Here is a 20,952-nt window from a genome sequence, read left to right as displayed (position 1 = left end):
AATAGCACAGTTTATAATAATTATAGTAATGTAGGTCTTTAAAATTAAGCATGATAGTGTGACATGTGGTGTGAACAGGAAGCTGTGGTGTGGGCAAGGACTGATCATGTTATTTTAAAAAGCCACTTCCTGGAGCGTTAACATTAAAAAATGCAATTAAGACACTTTATGGTAAACTTCAGAAATAAGACCTTCCATTATTTTTGTCAGTTTTTGCACTGTTAAAAAAAGAAATGTTTTTCTTTTGTTTACCTCAGCTCCAATGACAAGGTGTTTTGCATTTAACACACCGCATCACAAAAATGAACAAGCTGGAAAGATTCTGAAAATTAATCTACAGGTGCAACATTTTGGTGCCACAGAAACAGCTGAAAGCTGAAAACCTGTTGCAAGCAGACGCTGCCAAAGAGGACAAGAACTGCATTTTTACATAGGAGGCGAGTGGAAGTTGCTCAGTGTCAAAAACCAAAAAATATAAATGAAAAAGTAGAAAATAGACATGCACAGACAAGCAAAGCCACAAACACCGTACTATCTGGCATTCCTCCTGTCCTTCCACTGGAACGTCAACATGCAGGGTTCAGGGTGTACAAAAGGCTTTTCAATGTGTGGAGCTGCAGCAAGAGCTTGGTTTGCACAGCTGGCAATAAGTTCCAAGTGAGCATTAAATCATTCACATTTAATTCATTTAGTTTGAAGTAACGGTGCACGGAGGACACTGCAGAGGACCCTGAGGTCGAAACTGTTTTTCTACCAGATACAGAAGTTTGTGTAATAAAATCAAGTTTTTAATAGTCCATCGATTTTTCTTAATAATGATAATGCCTTTATTTATATAGCACCTATCAAAACAAAGTTACAAAGCGCTTCACAGGACATGATAGGAAATAAAAACAAAACTTAATAAGAGATTAAAAAAATGAAACAACATGATCGAGACATTTAAAAACTCTGATTGCTGCATTTTGGTCCAGTCGTGCGAACAATGAAGGGACAAAAGCAGGCACTCTGTAACCATCTCTGGATTTCTTTTAGAAACAAACTGAACCTAAAGCTGCACGAGTCAAGACTGAACAGCTGAGCTGATGTGCTTATTTAAACGGAGGTTTTTATAATATTGGTCCAACACTCGGGTTGTTCCTTCACAGCTCTCGTCTACCAACAGAGCGTGGATCTTTACATGGTTCAAAACTGTGTATCAGTCCATAGAAAGCCATCCCAACTACTCTGTCATTAGTGCATATTGCTCCTCCACCTCTTTTCATCTGACTCTCCTCTCGGTTCATATCAGCGATGCAGATCCAGTCACCGTCTGCAGTCACGCACCACTTTGAGTGATCCACAGTATCACTGAAGGCCTTCCTGTTTGGAAGCTTTACTTCTTTCACGTTGTACACATGGTTAGGGATGCTTGAACTGCAGTTAGAAGGCAGACCGCGATTGTGGTGCATCTTTCCCCAGCTCTTAACATACAGATTCCCCCTAATGTTTTTTGTAACAAGACCAGAGTAAAGATCTGCAATAGTATGGAAAACAAAACAGGAAAACAACACTATTAAGAGTGCGCTCTGCCCGTACTGTGGAGAGTACAGTGTGTTTTACTGTCAATCTACAGGGTCTTATGTTTGTGATCAATACAACATGAATTCATCCCTCCTGAAATATGTCTTCTTTCTGAAAACACTTACCATCACCAAAGCGTGTGTATTTTGCAAAGCTGATGAAGTTACGACCGCGTGAAGAAGTCAGCGTCGCCTGACTAAACCAGGGTTCCTTTTTCGGGTAGCAGTCTCGCTGTGCCACACACCGCAGCTCATTGTGAAAGGTTGTTGGGATTTCAGAGTCATACGAATAAGCATGGATGTACTTGAGCTGCACTCCTAAGAATTCAGATACAAGTTGTTAAAGTGCACTTTCACTAGTTCTACGAAACTGATTTGAGCTGTTTACCTGTTGACATACCTATTTCTTTGAACTGCTTATACGGGTAAGTCACGCACATAAATGCTTGAGCGTTTGCATTTCCATTATCAGGCCAGAAGGCTTTACTGCGATATACTGGAAATTTGGGTGTACTGTGTGAAAGCCAAACTCCAGACGTTTTGTCCAACAACACAACTCCTGTAGAAAGTCAGAAACACAAACTGAGCTTTGCTACATTTGGGTCTTTCAGACAGAGGACGCGTCAGCTGAGACAATGTTGTGCCCACCTTTACTGTGACCAAACGATGGAGGAGCAACATACGGCTTTGGAGGCTGGTCGCTGTAGAGCATGTATCCAAAGCCTTCGACCTGGATAGACGAGCAACACCACAACAACTCTGAAATGGTATTCAGATTATTCACTGTGCCATGCTAGTGAGACATATATCCTATAATACCTCACCTTTCTGTCATAGAAGTCAAAAAGAGGTCTCAGGGTGTTTGCGAGAGTGCCAGAATCACTGTTGATGTTCTCTTGGCTGAGTATCCATCCGTTGGTGCTCTCATCCATGTAAAAGTATGACAATCCAAGTTTATCCTCATTGGGACGCTTGTACAAAATATACCTAAAGAATGTAGATGAAGATGTTTTCTTATGCATTTACATTAAACCCATTGGCAGAAATTCAAAATGTCTACAAACCAGTCAACTTCGTCTCCTCTGTCATTCCTGCATTTTACTGCTGAGTCACACCCCTGAAAAAGGATCCCAACACTCAAGAGGAATCCCATCACACTGGTCTGAAACAGTCAAACATAACCGTTGCTAGAACCACAAAAACAGGAGGCTGTCTGCATTCAACAACACCGTCACAAAGCAGAAGGTCTTTAATACAGTGTAACACAATTAAAGCCACCAGTGAACCTGCAGCTTCTGTTTAAACACTGATGAACTTTATCTGACTGACATAAACTTATGTCAGTTACGTCTTTACTTCTGCAAACCCTGCGAGCTACTTTAGACAGACGACTTAAGTTGCACCACTTACCACACATGTAACACGTCTCTGCTCACATCATTTACCAAACACAGCCTCCCAGCGTGGCAGCCTATGAAGTTACAAATTTTCCGTTTCTCCTTCTGACATTTCTGCCCCCCCAACACGCTTTAGTTTATAAAATGGTGAAAGATGTATCAGTTCATCACAGCGGCAATACAACTCAAGATCTACCTCAATCATTCAGTTTCGAGTAACACAATATAGACTCTAAACATCTCTAAATATGAACAGGGTTTACAGTCTTATCTGGAAAACTTGTCATCACGTGACCTAATCTGTGTTTGTTTTATGAACGCTGCATTATCAGGTTTTCTGTTGTGATCCCACACATCCTCACTTTCTTATTGTAGCTATATGTTGGACGCTATAAGTAAAGATCCTTGATGTAAACAATCTGTAAGTGTGTAAGACTTCTGCATTTCTGTCAAGCCACTTCCTCAGCTTACAAGAGGTCAGTCGTCCACTACTGAAAAATATATTTGCAAGTCAAACACACCATGGACATTGTATTATAATGCCAATAATGCCAAATCATGCAGCAGTATAAAATAGTTTGTTGCATTTTATAATAGCATGCTTATTGGTGGGTGTAATCTAGGGTCATGATAAATGCATCAATACTAGTTTCATGTGGTAATATTCTGTTCACATTGTGTTTGATAAGCTATGACACACGGTACTCATGTACTGTATTTTTATACACAGGATAACTATGCATTTACTTTGTGTTCAGCCTGTTTATGTAAATAGATCATCTCAGTATTATGCAACACACCCGGGTCAGTTGTTATTATTTGTAGAATATATTTTGAAATATGTAAACATTTACTTACATATCTACTTGTTTCCATTTTCCTTCTCAGTGAGCTTTAGATGCGTTTCACAAAGCTGCTTTGTCACATCTACTGCTAACTGAAACCGTCACCCATATCTGCATTCGATGTGTCAGCAACAACTTCCTTGTTGCTCAAAGCCGTCACCATAGATCTTCCTTTTTTGTTTTTTACAATGTTGCCATGCCTGTTTGACCAGGTGACGCTGTCACGAGGCTTTGTGCCGTCTGAGCCCTACATGTTCCAGTTTGACTTGCTTTTTGAAAGAATATGTATGTGACTTTGTTTTTCTTATGTTTCTGAGAAAGTGTAGTCATTGTGAAACTGATGCATGGTTTAGCACAATCTCAATTACTGCAACCACATGGCAACATTTTAAGCATCCAGATCCTCAATCAGTTAACAAAATTGTTTGCTGCGCTCTTAGAACCAGTTTTCTCATGCACATAGTGTACATGTAGAAATATGTCAGAGTCAGGTGAAAAAGAAAGTTCAGTTCAAGTAAAAAATGGACTTAGACCCTTAGCTTGTCTTATCATTACATAAATACAATTTGAGATGAACAAGAACATTTTTTATTGAACTAAAACAAAACCAGAATTCAGAAACAGCGTGCAAAAAAAATAATTCTCCACCTGCGGCGTTCTGACGTATGGATTTCTAGTGTGGTTCCCCAGCTGCACCAAGGCCGATCAGCAAGCACTCCAGCGGGTGGTGAAAGAAGCTGGCAGAATTATTGGAACAAGTCTGCCAGAGATCAGTAATATCTTCCCCACTCGCTGTCTGAGGAGGGTGCACAGTATCCTGCAGGACCAACATCACCCTGCGCGCCACCTTTTCCATCTGCTGCCCTCAGGGAGAAGGTACAGGTCTATACAGGCCAGAACATCCAGACTGGCCAACAGCCTGTATCCACAGGCTGTGAGGCTCCTGAACTCTCTGCCCCCCTCTCACGGACAATAACCATATCCAACTTCTTAATAGCAATGAACTGGTCTGCATTGGTGCATCATATCTTTATTCTCTTCCCCCTCCTGCCCCCCCCCCCCCCCCTTTCTTAAATAGATAACTATCATATCTGATATCATATCTCACAGTACAATAATATTGAATGGGTTGCATTGTTGTATTTTGTCATGTTTCTCAGGTCTTTGTCTGAATTTCTACGAACATTATTGCTAAGGATTGTCTTATTGCATTGGAGTCACACTGGGTTAAATATGTACACTTGGGTTTTAAGGGGTATTTATTATTTTCTTCTTTTTTGGGGGTTGTATGGAAGCCCCAAACGCAATTTCATTGTTCTTGACAATGACAATAAATAAATAAATACTAAAATACTAAATACTAAATTACCAGCAATAAGTTGACATAATCATTTTCTGTATGACTTTATCAGTCTTTCACGTCACTGTGGAGTCATTTTAACCCACTTTTCTTTACAACATTTCCTCAGTTCACTGAGGTTTGTGGGCATTTGTTGCACAGCTTTCTCAAAGTCACGCCACAGTATTTCAGTCAGGTTGACTGCCTGGATTGAGATTTGGCCACCGTGGTTTATTTATTTATTTTTACACTCATTCTGTTCTTGATTTGCTGCTTTGAATATGGTTGTTGTCCTGTTGCATCACCCGATCTCAACCTAGTCCAAGCTGTCAGGCAGACGACCTCAGACCTTCATCGACCACTCGGTGACTGGAAGAAGCCCAGATCCTGTCATCACCTGTCTACCTCCATGCTTGATAGGTGACATGATCTGTTTGTGCTGATATGCTATGTTTGGTTTTTGCCAAAAATGGCGCTGTGCATTATGGACAAACATGTCCACTTTGGCCTTGTCTGTCCAAAGGACACTGTTCTAGAAGTCTTGTGGTTTATTCAGAGGCAACATTGTAAAGCTAAGCTGTTCAGTTCAGAGAGAAAAGGCTTTTTCTTTTTCTAAGCAACAAAACGACTGAATGTATAACTTGTATTCATGGCTTGCTGAGCAAGCACGGCTTGTTTTCTAACTGTGCTGCCATGAACTTTAAAAATCTGCCATGGTAACCGAGGCCTGTAGAGCAGGAGATGTAGCTCACGAGTGTTTTGCAGTTTCTCTGCGCACTGAACAGTCTGACCTTGGGGTGAATTTGCTTCGATATCCACTGTTGGGAAGATTGTCAGCTGTCTTAAACATTTTCCATTTTTTCACTGTATAATTTCTCATATCTCTTCCCAGATTGATGAGCAGAAACATTTGCTTCTCTATCATTGCTGATGTTTTCTTTCTTGCCATTATGTTACCTGATCTTACCTTCTTAACTCCTATGAAAGCATTGAGAGCATACTGAGTTCTTCATTTGCTGTTTCTGCATTTTGACTTAGTTTTCTTCACCTTTGTTCATTTGACACTGTATTAGCTTAATTTTAAGACCTGCTGAGGACCAGATGTGTTTTTTAAATATGCCCCTGATAAACAAAAGCTTGTTGTTGAAAGAGGCTGTACTCTCCTTTTCACACGACTGTCTATAATACATATTACTTATTGCACTTTACTGGATTTTAGTTGTACTCTTTCTTCTCTACTGCCTGCTCTAGTTTGCATGAGTAGTATCGAATTGTAGATAGTCGGAAAATCATTTGAATGAATTGTATGAGTCACCTGGTCTGGCCAGTAGGTGACACTATTTACCCCAAACACTAAACGCACACACAGTTACAGGCCAAGTGCCTCTTCAGTGGAAATAGAAACTGAACAAACATGATGATGACTACTCCAGAGGCACCAAATAAAACAAAATAAAATAAAATAGATTCCATTAGACTACATGTACCTCAGTCTCACTGAGCAGTAGACCAGATTTTAATGTTGTCAGTCTTTATTATGTTGCACATCATACTACAACATATGGTTCCATATATTTATTGCAGAACTTATAAAACGTAAAAACAACTTCAAATATGTAGCATCATAACACAAGTGCACACACTGTGCTAAAATAATATGAATACAAACACCCAAAGATTCAAAAGAAAATTACAAAACCTTTTATCTGTAGCACTAATAGTGTTATAGTTTCATCTCTGCTGGATGAAAGGAAGCGACATAGATCAATGATTTTGTCTCTTGCTCCTTTTGTAAAAGGAACAAGACATTGTGCAGACATTGTGCAGACATGGTTGTTTAAACACACAGCCGCTGACATCTCCTGAAACAATGTGCGGCTGTGATCTACAGTCTTACTAACCTTATTTCTGTTTTGTTTTATTGAATTGAAAGTATTATTTTTTTAAATCTATTTATACTTGTGGGCTGCTGGTTCCATACAGCTGCTTTAACTCAAACAAAGGTGGATAACTAAGTGTATCCACCACATAATTAACATGCAGTCACTGCTATTTTTCAAAAGCTTATTCACCAGTTTAAATTGTAAATACATTATTATTGGTGGCAGCAGATGGCCCCGCCCCTCCCTGAGCCTGGTTCTGCTGGAGGTTTCTTCCTGTTAAAAGGGAGTTTTTCCTTCCCACTGTCGCCAAAGTGCTTGATCATAAGGTGTCATATGATTGTTGTATGTATTGTTGTAGGGTCGACCTTACAATATAAAGCACCTTCGGGTGACTGTTGTTGTGATTTGGAGCTGTATATATAAAACTGAATTCAATTATACACATACATTATTATATGTGAGTCTCTATGTTACTTCTACATAGCAGTCAACCCTGGAGACAGAATCATAGTGTCTCGCTCTGCCACTGTCAGCCAGTGTCACACTGATTCTTAATCACTTTGCTTTTCCTTCTCAATTAGCACTGAATGTACCAATCCACCACCTGCCTGAAGGCCTTATAAATCAAAGGGTTGGAGGAACAGATCAGACCGCCACCTCGCCACAGCTGGCCCATCTCTCTGTTCAGGTCTCCCAGGCAGGTCACCTGGTCCTCATAAAGTCGTGACACGCACCACTTTGAGTGGTCGTAGTGCGAATAAAACAGGATTGATCTGGGAAGCTGGATTTTCTTAATGTTCATGGTGTGTTTGGCCAGTGAGCAGTTGGAGGGCAGGTCGTGACCTTGTCTCTGCCAGGACTCCACTAAAAGGTCGGCGCCCAGTTCCTGAGCCACCCAGCCTGTGTAGATATCTGAATGAAAGCCAACAGAAGGTACTAGAGTAGTCTGTACTCGAATCATTGTGCTAAATGAAACGTATAATGTTTTTATACCATTAAATAGCATTTTTCAAGTTGTTTTGGCAATTTGCCAAATGATATGAGAATAAAGGAAATGCAAACGTGATAAGCTCACACTTCCTTTTGCATTATGTATGATTATGGTAAAATAAATACATTGTGAGCTCTGTGTTGTTTTCATGCATAAATAAACCTTTGTGTGGATAATTATTCTCTCTAAATAATAAAAATATACATATACACAAACTGAGAAACAAAATACTGCATGTAACTAAGATCCAAAAGTCAAAGCAGCTGTGAGTATACTTTGAAAGCCCCGGCTGGGACGTGATAATGCACGTCACTGTGCAGCGACGATAGCGTGTCTGCGCCTGATAATCAGTGACTGTGGTCGACGAGTGAAATGTGCAAACATGGCAGCAGGCTACAGGAAAGAAGTCTGCTCTTCTAAAATGTACACGATGAGCAAGTAAATGCCTAAAAGTTTAAAAAAGGGCATGCAGGGTATCTTACCATCCACAAAGTTTTCAGATTTAGCAAAACTGACAAACTTTTCCCCTCCAGCTGAAAAAAGCTGCTCCATTCTCTTATTGGAGGACAGCTGTGGTTTGGAGTCCGCACATAACTGGGCCAGCTGTGGCAGGTCAGCCGAGAATGCAGCAGGAACAGAGCAGTTATAGAAACGTGGGTAAAGGTAGACCAACTGCTTTGCTGGAGATTGAAGAGGAGAGAAATAAGAGATGATGTATATTAGATAAGATAAGATAAGATAAGATAAGATAAGATAAGATAAGATAGAACTTTATTAATCCCTCGGGTGGGTTCCTCTGGGAAATTCGACTTCCAAAAAAAGCACAGCAACGACCGAAGTTACAGTTACAGAACTGTTATATATATATATACACACACACACACACACATATATATAAATACAGAGACAAATATAAATAAAATATACAAAGGGGATAAATAGAATAAATAGGAATAAAAAATAAAAATACAAGTGAATTGCACATTTCAAGTATTGAGTCTATTGCACTGTTGACTATTTACAAAAGTATTGCACAAGGTATTGTACAGTGAGGTGAAGAGGCACTACAGCTTAGTTGTTCCCCCCTCCTTTGTCCTCCTGTCTCCCCTCCCTCTCCCCTCCAGAGAGGAGTTAAACAGTCTGATGGCATGTGGGACAAAGGAGTTTTTAAGTCTGTTAGTTCTTGTCTTTGGGAGAAGCAACCTGTCACTGAACAGACTCTTCTGATTGTTTATGGCCGTGTGCAGAGGATGCCCAGCATTGTCCATAATGTCCATCAGTTTCTTTAATGTCCTTTTCTCTGCCACTGTCACCAGAGTGTCCAGCTTCATGCCGACCACAGAGCTAGCCCTCCTGATCAGTTTCTCCAGCCTGGATGAGTCCCTCTTTGATGGTCGTATAGCGAGAGTATTCCTTACAGCCGCAATGAGCATTTACGATAATGACACTGATGTTGATTCTTTACTGTTAGTCTCATCAAGTTTATTAATTAAATTCTTGGCAAATATCGAATTTTCGCATTCAAGGCTTTTTATATAGCAGATATTACATTTAGCTAAATTAAATGTCCTCCAGTCTTTCTTTGTAAGCACTTTGTTGACACATTAACTTGGTAAAATGTGAAAAAATTGATTATTAATAAAAAACATAGTAATTCAAATAAAATACTATTATAGTGAAACTGTTATGATCACCACAGAAACACAGAATAATTCCGAGTAGCTGAACACGTGTGAGGAAATCCCCTAAAGTTTCCCTCAGACACGCTTCGTAGCAAAAACAATTTCACAGGTTCATTATAATACTTGTGTGCAATGTGGGGTTTCCAAACAAAAGAAACAAATCACCTTATTAATAACCTTAAAATTTCATTTTACACATTTGCTCAGTGAGAAATCCAGAAAAAAGCAGAGCAGCATAAAAACTCCAAATAATTTAAAACTCTGCGCACATTTAAAATGATTTTTGAATCTTTATGTACCGTTAAATGGGGAGACGTGTATAAAACTGCCTGTAATTCAACAATTGAACAAACAGTTCATCACCTTGAATTAAAGCTGAAAGTCTGGATTTCACATCTTGATTCAAATTACATCGTGATCGTGAACGGAGGCAAAATTACAAAAATTCTCTTATTGTCCAGATGTTTAACTGTGTGTATGCATGTAAAAGAAAAAAGCTGATGATTGCTTTGCATTAAACCAGGGGTGCTGAATATAAGGCTCGGGGTCCAGAATCGGCCCAGCCGAGTCCGGCCCACCATTAGGCTGTGGAAAATGTGAAGGAGTGCATAATTTTGAACATTTACCAGGATTTTACAGTATTTCCTGTTGGTAAAGAATCTCCCTCATTCATACGACACCAAAGTAATTAAGTAATAGATCAACTATTAAAAGTTTTTTTTTACATATTTGTAGGTTTTTTTCAGTGGGTTCACAGAAAAAAAGGAGATTTTCGCTCTGTGCTTCATGAGAGCTCACCTATATGAAGAAACTGTTGGTACTGGTAGGTCACACACAGTGCAGTCTGGCCATTGACTTTGCCAGACGACGGGTATAGGTACCCTTTCTCGGGGAAGGAAGGGAAATGGGGAATGCTGTGCGACAACCAGAAACCTTGAGCGCGGTCAAAGAGCAGTGCCCCTGCAGGACACACACAAACATACGAAAGTTGGAATGATTACACACAGATACATGCGAACCAGCACGCAGATGCAGAAAGATTTCCATCAGTTGTGTTGCTGATAAGAGTCAAATGTGCAGTTGGAGCTATCGGACAGATGGTCTTTGCCCGTGTCCTCCCCCTACAACACCCTATTGCAGGCAGAGGAAACCTAAACCCTATTGATTTTTTCTTTTTCCAAAGCTTGACTAGCAGTCTGGAAATGCATCTGCCGGTAACTGTCACAGACACAAAACATGCTGTAACTTGCACTGTTGCATGGGGAATAGTTGTGCACTTGTACATGTAACATAGTGTGGCTACATATATACACAATAACTACCTTAATTTAATATAACAGGTTCTTAAATTTGTCAAACTACCACAAATGTCCATTTTTACAGCCTCTCCACGTGGTATTAAAGGTGGAAAATGTAAAACAGACTTTCCTGGACATTCCACCTTTACTTTGCACATGTGTCAACAGAGTGAAGAAAAACTATGGCAGTCATAGCGCTGCTATATTTTCTGCTGACAGTGAAAACTCTGGGAATAAAACCTGATCAATCTTGTTGTGTGGTCACAATAATGAATAAAAGTCTTGAGATGAAAAGAAGAGGAAAGAAGCAGATTTCTTCCTGCCGACTGTACCGTACCTTTAGTGTGTCCATATTTTTGAATGTATTTCAGGTCTGGTGGGGCGTCGTTATAGAGTGCATACACTGAGGTGTTTGACTGCCAAAAGACCCCCAAAACAACAACATTTGTTATTTTATACAAGTGAAAGTTATTTATACAAGTTCTTTTATACAAGAAGAATAATTGAGAGGTGACATTAGGGACGCCCTGCAAAACCAAAATGCTTATTACACCTTATTACACTTTGGCTTACGTTAATGGCAAATGGAATAAGGGACCAACTGAAAGAACAAAGAAGAAGAAGAAGAATGCCACAATAACCAGCTAATGGCTTCATTCTTATAGCAAAGATATTTCAGAGAAATGTTTGTTTTCTGTCTGCCTGGGGAAACTGAACTAAATATTTCCCTGACACCTAGTTTATTTGTCCTGATTACTTTAAGATCTTACATAAACTCCAAACTGGTAGTTTGTGTTGTTTCTGACTGTTCAGTGTCAACTCAGTTCCTCATATTAAATAAAAGAGTTCCTACTCAGCAAACTGGCACGAGCATTATCTCTGATAATTCCCATTAACAAACTAAAGTCTCACTCATCGTATAAAAACCCACAAAAAGACGGAATAATCTCACCTTGTACTCTTTTCCCATGTAAAGCTGGTTCAGTGTGTTTGTTATGGCTCCTTGGCTGGAGTTAATCGTGTATTTACTCATTTCCCAGCCTTCTTTTGATGAATCCAAGTACATGTACTCCACCCCACTGCCGATGTCATCGATTCTGTATTTAGGCAGTTTGTAGACGATAAACCTTAGAAGGAAAGAGACAGAAAACCACGTGTCTTTTCTTGGGAAAATTGAAGGAATTAATCATCAGTATGAATATGGAGGCATTAATATTTAAAAATATCATATTAACTCACCAATCGACTGCCTCGCCTTCTTCATTTCTACATGAAATGTCAGCACCACAAACTGTGCAACACAAAAGCACAAAAATCTGTGAGGATAAACTAAAGCGTGAGATCATCCTGAGTGACTCCTGCAGCTGAAGTCAACACGGCAGCGACTGACGAAAGGGAAATCTGAAATCTGCTGCTTTCTGATTGTGAAACCAGCACATCTGCTTTTAGATGCAAAAATGGGAAGTCATAAGATGTTGTCACATGACGGGAAAATACTGAAATGACTCTGTCAGCAATTAAATGTTTCAGAATGTTTATAGATTTTTATTTTTTGCCAACCTTGACAGATCAGCTACTTTACTTGTCCTCGTATTATTTATATATGTACTGTATGTTAATGTTTTTTGTGTTGCTGATTTTTAATTATGCAAACTGCCCTCGTTACAGCATCAAGTACTGTTCACACCTGATTACTGTACTGGTCAGGTCTTAATTTTACAATGAAACCACATGTTGACTGTAAAAGGGGAAACGTCTCTTTGGTAAAACAACTCATAGTTGAAGTCTGACAAAGTCACATCTCTGAGCTCCTTTTTGTAATGTTTATAAGCCAAACTGGATTTCATAAGCTCATCCAGTTTATTGTTGAGGAAACTCTTTAAACATAGTCTTGGTAGCCGGGGATCGGTCTGCCAGGTGCTCCGCTCCTGGACGCCGCCCGGCACACAATGTACCTGACCCCTACGATGCCTCCTGCGGGTGGTGGGCCTGCAGGAAGATGGACCCATGTCCCTTTTTAGGGACTAAGTCCTGGCCACCAGACGCTCGCTCTCGGGCACCTTCCCTGGGCCTGGCTCCAGGGCAGGGTCCTGGTAACCCTAGGCGGGGTGAAGTGTTCTTCTCATAGGGGTCTTCTGAATCACTCTTTGTCTGGTCCCTCACCCAGGACCAATTTGCCATGGCAGACCCTACCAGGGAGCAGAAGCCCGTGGACAACATAGCCCCTGGGATTCCTGGGACACACAAACCCCTCCACTACGATAAGGTAGCAATTCACAGGGGGGTCTGCAGCACCGGGAGGAGGCCCCGGGGCAGACCCAGGACACGCTGGAGAGATCATATCTCTCGGCTGGCCTGGGAACGCCTTGGTGTTCCCCCGGACAAGCTGGAGGAGGTGGCTGGGGGGAGGGCGGTCTGGGCTTCTCTGCTTAGGCTGCTGCTCCCACAACCTGGCCCCGGATAAGTGGAAGACGATGGATGGATGGATCTTTAAATATATTCAAACGGTGAAGCAACTAAAGCATGTAGGAATAAACAGAAGAACTATTGTCCTCCTTAAGAACAAAACTATGTTAACGGGATCTTTAGTTCCTCAGTGGAAGCAGCTGACTGATCAGTCCTTTGCGCTGCGCACACGGTGCATAGAGCATCCTTCTATAAAGATATTCTTTTAAATTTAAAGCAAAGCACGTTCAGACAGAAAACATCCTGCATTAAAGTAACTGAATTTAAACTTTTAAACTTATCACTATTGTACATGTTGAGCTGAACCATCCAAACTTTCTTATTACTGAGGAAATGAAAAGACCCCTTCAAGGAGGCACAGATCTTGATACCAAGGCTGGTATTAGGTTTACTTCTAAATTACTTTTTCACTCTCCAACCCTACACGGGCAGGTTTGAAGAGCTTATTTCACTTAAAGGAAATCATCATTTAAAAACCTTATTTTTTATTTACTCTGATGATCTTTTTCTAATATTAAAATTTATGTGTGACATATGCAAAAGGAAGAAAAACAAAAAAAACAATATGCTGTCCACACAATATACAGCGCATTTGCGTAAAAACAAAAAAACATAATGTAAATGTAATTCATAAAGGTGGAAACTCAAAACTGTTCTTTATATTTAGAAGAAAAAAGTTTATAGTCTTTATATGAGCATAGGGAGTGCAAACTACAGTGCTGTACAGACTCCTAATTTCAGATGTTTTTGCTTCATCTACTGCATCTCCGTTTATGTTTGCATGTGTTTCAATAAACCTGTTTCTTATTTTTCTGGCAAAATATAAAGAAATTAGGTGTCGGTCAAGATTGAACCTGACTGCAACAATGAATTCATGTGAAATGCACTCACATCTTTCTCTTTGTGGCTGTACATGTAAACAGTGTTTGTGCGTGCCTCTGCATTTCTCTGAGTGGAATACAGTGCATCACACAGTACAAATAAAAGAGGTTAAACTTCAGCTTCCAATAGCCTGAGTGCAAAGTTAATGCCACCCTCTGTAGAAAGTCCTCCTCCTGTAGCAGGAGCCCCATTTACTGGAGACTGTTTGAAGGGCAGCAGGTAAAGAAGAGGAAGGCACCATGGCAAACGCTTCAGATCAGGTAACATTTCAGAAAGTTGTAGAAGGAAACAGTAAAACTTAAACGATAGAACATGACTAATGTTTCTGACGGTAGATTGATAGCACTGGAAATTATCTCAGGGTTCAGTGGCCACAGGGTCAAACCGTGATCTTTAAAGGTTAGTTTTTAAAACATTTCTAATTCCTCACAAAGTAAAAGTCTTTTTTTTATTTGATGTTGTAGTACTCGTGTACTTTCAGACAATATCTGATTTCAGATTTTTTTAATTAATGTTGGAATACGGAGATATATTTAACAAGCTCCTGCAAATGCACACGAGAAACTTCACTGCAAACTATCCAAAGACAACATTTTAAAGGGATAAGAAATATTATATTTGTAGCTCTAAGATGACACTGTGGCACGAAACACCTCTACCACTGGAAACTGTTTAAGTGTGCCATCTTATTACAACTATTTCTCACACATGCAGAAAGTGGAGTTTGTGCGAACAGGTTACGGCAAGAAAACGGTGAAGGTGCTGGTCGTCCGGAGGCAGGGAAGACAGCATTCTATCATTGAGGTGAAGGCTGATGTGGAGCTCACGCTCAAGTCACGCAAAGATTATCTAACTGGAGACAACTCAGACATCATCCCTACTGACACCATTAAAAACACTGTCCACGGTTTGGCCAAGCTCAGAGGGGTGAGTCTAACACCGTTTTGAGGAACAGGGAAGACCTGTTATTGCTATTTCAACTGCTAAAATATTTGTTATTGAGGTCTTTTACAGCCTGTCAACCTGCTTGTTTCTCTGTCAAGATAAAGAACATCGAACAGTTTTCCCTGGATATCTGCAATCATTTCCTAACCTCTTTTAACCATGTGCTGAAGGCCAAAGTTTACATGGAGGAAGCTCCGTGGAGAAGGCTGGAGAAGGTAAAACACAGGACGGTGCAGCTTCACAAGAGTTGACCTTTTTAACAGCTATTTGAGCAGCAACATAAATCAAGCGCACATTAACCCGATCAAATGTTGCAGGTGATAATCCATCGTAAAACATGACCCTTGTCTTTTTTTTCTCTCAGAGTGGGGTAGAGCATGCTCATGCGTTTATATTCAGCCCAGAAGCTTACCGCTTCTGTGATGTTGAACAGACTATCGGTGGTAATCACACACTCTCACAAAAACACGCAAACAGTGTATTTGCTTACATGCTATCCAAGCTGTCATTGGACAGTGACGGACTGAATACACTCTGGTTTATTAACAGTATTAATAATAATTATTATTATATTAATTCAAGTTTTGTATTTTTTTAATTTAGAATTTTTGTTTCCAGTTTAGTTTCCAAATTACTTTTGCTCCTTTTAGCAACGTTTTCATTGTTAGTTTTAATTATGATTATATGGAGGCAATTTATCAGGAGACAAAATTAAAGCTTTTCAGAAGATCTTACACAAATACAGCACCGTTTAATCCCATGTCGTGATCCCAAGTCTCAATAAATAGCTGGACCAAAGTGTGGTTAGGCTGAATGTGTAAACACAGACAAGCACATTTCTGCTATATTTTTAAATTAGTTTTCTTAACATACAATTATTTAAGTTTTTAATTTTCTTCCAAAGGTATAGATTTTTATTTAGATTTCAGTTACTTTAGTTTTTAAGTTTAGTGTTACCCTAAGCTGGACAGATGACCAGTCCATCACCAGGGTTACAATAGTTTACAGCTAAACTTACGTGTGTGTTGTCATACTTTTGTCAGACAAAAACACCCCAACCAAGTAAGAGGTTCAAACCTGGAACCTTCTTGATGTGAGGTGACGGTGCTAATCACTGCACTATCATGACAGTTCAAACTACAGCAGGCGTGGGCAACTCCAGGCCTCGAGGGCCATTGTGTCCTTGCAGGTTTTAGGTTTTTTGAACCAACACAGCTGATTTAAATGGCTAAATTAGCTCCTCAGCATGTCCTGAAGTTCTCCAGAGGCCTGGTAACGAACTAATCATGTGATTCAGGTGTGTTGACCCAGGGTGAGATTTTGAAACCTGCAGGACACCGGCCCTCGAGGCCTGGAGTTGCCCACGCCTGAACTACAGCATGTAGGTAGGCCAAGATCTGATCGCTGAGCTCTGTTCTGCTGAAGAGGGCGTTCTCCCTTTGCAGCCTCCACTTGCTCAGTAGCCGGCAAATACATGTAAAAAAACAAACAAACATCAGAGGTTAATGGCTGTCACAAATTACTTTGAGTCAAGTTTTAACTCTTGAAGCGTGTTTAGTAAATCAAAACGTACTATTTGACTTGTGGTGCAAATACTGTTAACAAAGGCAGCTAAAGCTATGAGCTAAAGCCCTTGCACACTGTTGATCACAGGTTCATGATTAGCACCATTTTCATAAGTTGTTTGCCATGTTTCACATCACTCCACCCTCACGGGCTGATCTGTGCTCCACGCAGGCATCCCTGTGGTCCACAGTGGGGTGAAGAATATGAAGGTGCTGAAAACCACCCAGTCTGGTTTTGAAGGTTTCTACAGAGACCGCTTCACTACTCTGAAAGACGCCAAGGACAGGTTTTTCTGCACCTCTGTGTACTCGAGGTGGCGCTACAACAAGATCCAGGACACTGACTTTGACGCTGCTTGGTAACTGCCTGACTTACGAGCGTCAAGAAAGACCTCAGCTGACGTATACCAATATAGTTCAAAGTTCATAAATATAGTTCACATCTGAAGCTTTATATTCTTCATTCTTATAGGAAGACTGTGAAGGAGACGATTATTGAGAAGTTTGCTGGCCCCTATGATCGCGGGGAGTACTCGCCCTCAGTGCAGAAGACCCTGTATGAAACTCAGGTTCTAGTCCTGGATCGACTTCCTGAGGTACTTCCTTTAGATCGTGAAATCATCAAACTCAATCTTATCACTTTTTGAGATACATTAACTGTTTAGACAACTTCACAGTTGAAATCTAACCAACTCTGAGTCCTAAAAAAGGACAAACATGCAAATTACATCTCCACAGTTGTTGGAAATTGAATAAAAAGCTACATACTGTATATAACAGGCATGCTAAAGTACACATTTTCTTTTAGGTGGATGAAATAGAGATCATCATGCCCAATGAGCATTACTTCACCATAGACATGACAAGAATGGGTATTGTCAACAATGATGAAGTAAGTTCTGTTCTCACTAATGACCCTTCATATTCTTTAAATGATCGGGTTGTGGACATTAGTATCTTTTTCCCATCACAGGTACTCCTTCCTCTGGATAATCCCTCAGGGAACATAACGGGGACAGTACGCAGGAAGCAGCGAGCACGGCTCTAACGGCGCCCACAGAAAGAAGGCCCTGCTGGGATTTAAACAATCTGAGTGGTCCGTTTAACAGAAAGATCCATCTGAATTAACCTTTCAAACAAATATTCCAACAACAGCAAGTTAATATTTGTAGCCTGACTAAAGCTCGTGATGATGTGATGTGAACCCAAATAAAATGAAACTAAAGACAGCGGCTGTTGATAAATTCATAAACTAACATTGATCTTTGGTGAGAAAAGAGCACCATTTATTGCAAATCTCTGATTCGGATATTAAAACTCCAGTGTTATGCTGCACATGTACATTGGTCATACACACTTTTGAACAGTTGTCTGTGTGACAATGCTGAAAGCACCACAGGTTGATAGATAATAATAATAATAATAATAACAATAATAATATATACACATAAATATTTCCATATCAAGAGTCTCAAGCCTGAATAATGTAGATGTTCAGGAACAAGGTGGCTTTTGCTCGGGTCGTTGTGTCTGGGAAAACAAAGTGGTTCACGGTCACATGCTGAAGACGACTCATTGACTCAGATGCACATTTTAAAACATAGAAAGTTTCAGGGGGAAAAAGGGCAACGCACCAGAATCATTATCTGCATGTATCAAAGTCTTTAGATGCGACAGAACATACACAGTTTTCAACTATAATATAATCTTATATACAAATACTTATTTTTTTAAACCTTCATGGGTTAATTCACTTTGCACTCACACACATACACGCACACAAAAACCATACCTGCAGAGTATTTTCCCCAAATTTTCTTCTTTTAAATAAAACACAAAAAAATACAAAAATACAAAAAAAAAATCTCAAGCAGCAGATATAAGAATGGCTGAAAGGGTAAACGGCTGAGTGGACACTGTGTGCAACCCATTTTTGGGGTCCACGCTTATATAAAAAGAACACAAACAAAAAGAAAAAATACAGCATTCAAAAATCCTGTTAAGAAGCCACTGTGGGCTGAAAAGTCTCTGCCTGGGCTCTCCTGACACAATGATTGTCACAGACGTGGGTGCTGGGACGGCCTGCGGCGCTACGAGGCGTTGCTTTTCAGGTGCTGAGTCTGCAGCGGCTTCACGTGATACTCGTAGATTTTCAGTGCGGGGCCGAGCTTTATCGACAGCCCCGTCAGGACGTCGTTACGCGTCATCAAGAGCAGGGACTTACCATCAATTTCCTGTCAGATAAAGACAGAAATTCTAGTTTTCCCTAGTTTGTCAGCATCATGTGGCAGCAATTTTGAGCAGGAAATAACAGTCAAACCTGATCCTGGAAAGCCATGGCTTGCTCCTCAAACCCTGTTGCTTTGAAATAATTGACAACATCAGCAACTGCCCAGTTGGAAGGGTCCGGCAGCTGACCGTTCTCCACTGGGCTGTAAGGTGAAATTAAATGTATTCATCTTAATATAAAATGTATGCTTAATTTTAAGAGCAGCTTAAAATATCTAAAATAGTTTGTCAATCAACAAGATCCTACACACCTTTTGGTGTCAACTGATCCATTTGCCTTGTCTTCCATGTCGGCTGTAGCTTAAAAAAAAAAAAAATAACAAGAAAATTACAAAAGCAAAAAGAAACTATTCAGTCAATTTGAAAATTACAAGTATTTTCTAAAATGCTTTTCATTTTCTAATTCTCTTTCAAATTAGAATAAACAGGCAAATAACTTCAAATGACTTGATACAGAGTGTAAAGACATTCAGTTTGCTATTAAAAAAAATATGCAGAAACCTGCAAATATTTTGTTTAAAAACGTGTAAGAATATGAATTTGGTGTTTTTTTTCCTTGCAAAAATGACACATTTTAATCGTGTGCGATCAAACTGTTCTCTGTCAGCTGGTTAACTTAACCAACTAAATGTCTGAGCTATTTTTTTTACTCCTCTACTCCGTCAACCATTGTGATGGCAGGTATTTTGCAATTATACCGCTACCAACGGGTTACACAAGCAACAGAAAAGCCCAAACACCTCACAGAGGAACCTTACACGACTACCTGATTAAACACAAGCGTTGCTAGTTTAATCACTGACTTAGGTGTAAGGAAACACTTACGATCTTTAACGTTACAGTAATTTTTCATCAGACGTCTTCTCTCGGGGAACTTAGTGTGCTGGCAGTTGAAAAACCCTCATTGTTTATCTTTCGCAGTCTGCCATTTACTGGATGTTTCTGCAGGAAAAACAGTTGTACAGTAAATAACAAAATTCATTTAATTTTAAAAACCCGAAACACAGCTAAAGAACAAAACAAATCCAATCGTTTCTGACTGACAACGGGGAGAGCTGTAGTGTGTGAAAATGACGACCAAAAACTCACGTTGTTAGCTGTATTAAAAACATAGAATTACATTAGAAACATAAAAAATAAATAAATAAAGTAAAAAAAAATTACCTTATCAGAGAGGAGAGTTAAGAAAACAACGTTATGTTAAATGACGACAGATATTTAATCACTGCCACTTCGTATTCTGCGTTAACGCTAACGTTAAGCTACCAGGGGTAGTTAGCTAGGCTTGCTAATACAAAATTTAACAGTTACCTTGTTTTAGAGATTCGCGCTTTGACAGAAATGGCCCGCCCGACGTTTACACGTAGTTTAAATCTTAAAAAGTTTTCCAATAACTACGATATTTTACAAATTATTAAACGACAGCGGTCGTTTGATAAAATCAAGATTTAATCAAGTAAAGCCAACTAGCCTCCTCTTCATCGCTTTCGCTTCCATCACCCACAGGGCACCAAAGAATCATGGGTAATGTAGTTTTGCGTCCCCAACGCCTTGGTTTGCAGTTCAGTGAGATTAGACACTTGCTGATGATCACCCAGGAGCAAACTCACAACCAAACTTTTTAATAAAAAGAATTTATTATTGTGACATATTCTTTGTTACATAAAATCTGCTACAGCAAAGTATACTCCCCTTGCAAACACAAATATATATGAGTGGGAAAACAAAAAACAAAAAACGTGTCAGCCGTCTAAATGATGTGCAAAAATTCCACAAACTAAATAGAGACACATTTCAGATTATTGATC

The 20,952-nt window shown here is 39.8% G+C and overlaps 4 protein-coding genes across 4 annotated transcripts; 1 reads left to right on the top strand and 3 right to left on the bottom strand.

The window, feature by feature from the left end:
* Positions 1-801: 801 nt before the first annotated feature.
* On the bottom strand, positions 802-3,960 carry LOC308397311 (deoxyribonuclease-2-alpha-like). Its single transcript, XM_080883157.1, has 7 exons — positions 3,818-3,960; positions 2,627-2,724; positions 2,387-2,549; positions 2,211-2,292; positions 1,963-2,121; positions 1,689-1,880; positions 802-1,516 (listed from the first exon to the last, which is right to left on the bottom strand). The coding sequence occupies exons 1-7, from the start codon at positions 3,833-3,835 to the stop codon at positions 1,143-1,145; spliced, it is 1,086 nt and encodes a 361-aa protein (XP_080739283.1). The 5' UTR covers positions 3,836-3,960; the 3' UTR covers positions 802-1,142.
* Positions 3,961-6,713: 2,753 nt separating this feature from the next.
* dnase2b (deoxyribonuclease II beta) lies at positions 6,714-12,366 on the bottom strand. Its single transcript, XM_080883216.1, has 6 exons — positions 12,237-12,366; positions 11,950-12,124; positions 11,335-11,413; positions 10,498-10,659; positions 8,500-8,697; positions 6,714-7,938 (listed from the first exon to the last, which is right to left on the bottom strand). Exons 1-6 carry the CDS (start codon positions 12,341-12,343, stop codon positions 7,604-7,606), a joined length of 1,056 nt encoding a protein of 351 aa, XP_080739342.1. The 5' UTR covers positions 12,344-12,366; the 3' UTR covers positions 6,714-7,603.
* Positions 12,367-14,584: 2,218 nt separating this feature from the next.
* Positions 14,585-17,848, top strand: uox (urate oxidase; the record flags this gene model as incomplete). The annotated part of the gene is given in 8 exon segments (XM_080882192.1): positions 14,585-14,605; positions 15,060-15,272; positions 15,389-15,505; positions 15,655-15,733; positions 17,028-17,214; positions 17,328-17,451; positions 17,664-17,817; positions 17,820-17,848. Coding segments are annotated over 8 exon segments (924 nt in total).
* A 276-nt stretch (positions 17,849-18,124) lies between these two features.
* On the bottom strand, positions 18,125-20,641 carry samd13 (sterile alpha motif domain containing 13). Its single transcript, XM_080883184.1, has 5 exons — positions 20,456-20,641; positions 19,970-20,086; positions 19,396-19,444; positions 19,176-19,287; positions 18,125-19,089 (listed from the first exon to the last, which is right to left on the bottom strand). The coding sequence occupies exons 2-5, from the start codon at positions 19,995-19,997 to the stop codon at positions 18,946-18,948; spliced, it is 333 nt and encodes a 110-aa protein (XP_080739310.1). The 5' UTR covers positions 19,998-20,086; positions 20,456-20,641; the 3' UTR covers positions 18,125-18,945.
* Positions 20,642-20,952: the final 311 nt, after the last annotated feature.

The sequence above is a fragment of the Rhamphochromis sp. 'chilingali' genome (assembly GCF_963969265.1).
Source record: "Rhamphochromis sp. 'chilingali' genome assembly, chromosome: 5".
NCBI lineage: Eukaryota > Metazoa > Chordata > Actinopteri > Cichliformes > Cichlidae > Rhamphochromis > Rhamphochromis sp. 'chilingali'.
This window is presented reverse-complemented; position numbering and strand designations above follow the sequence as displayed.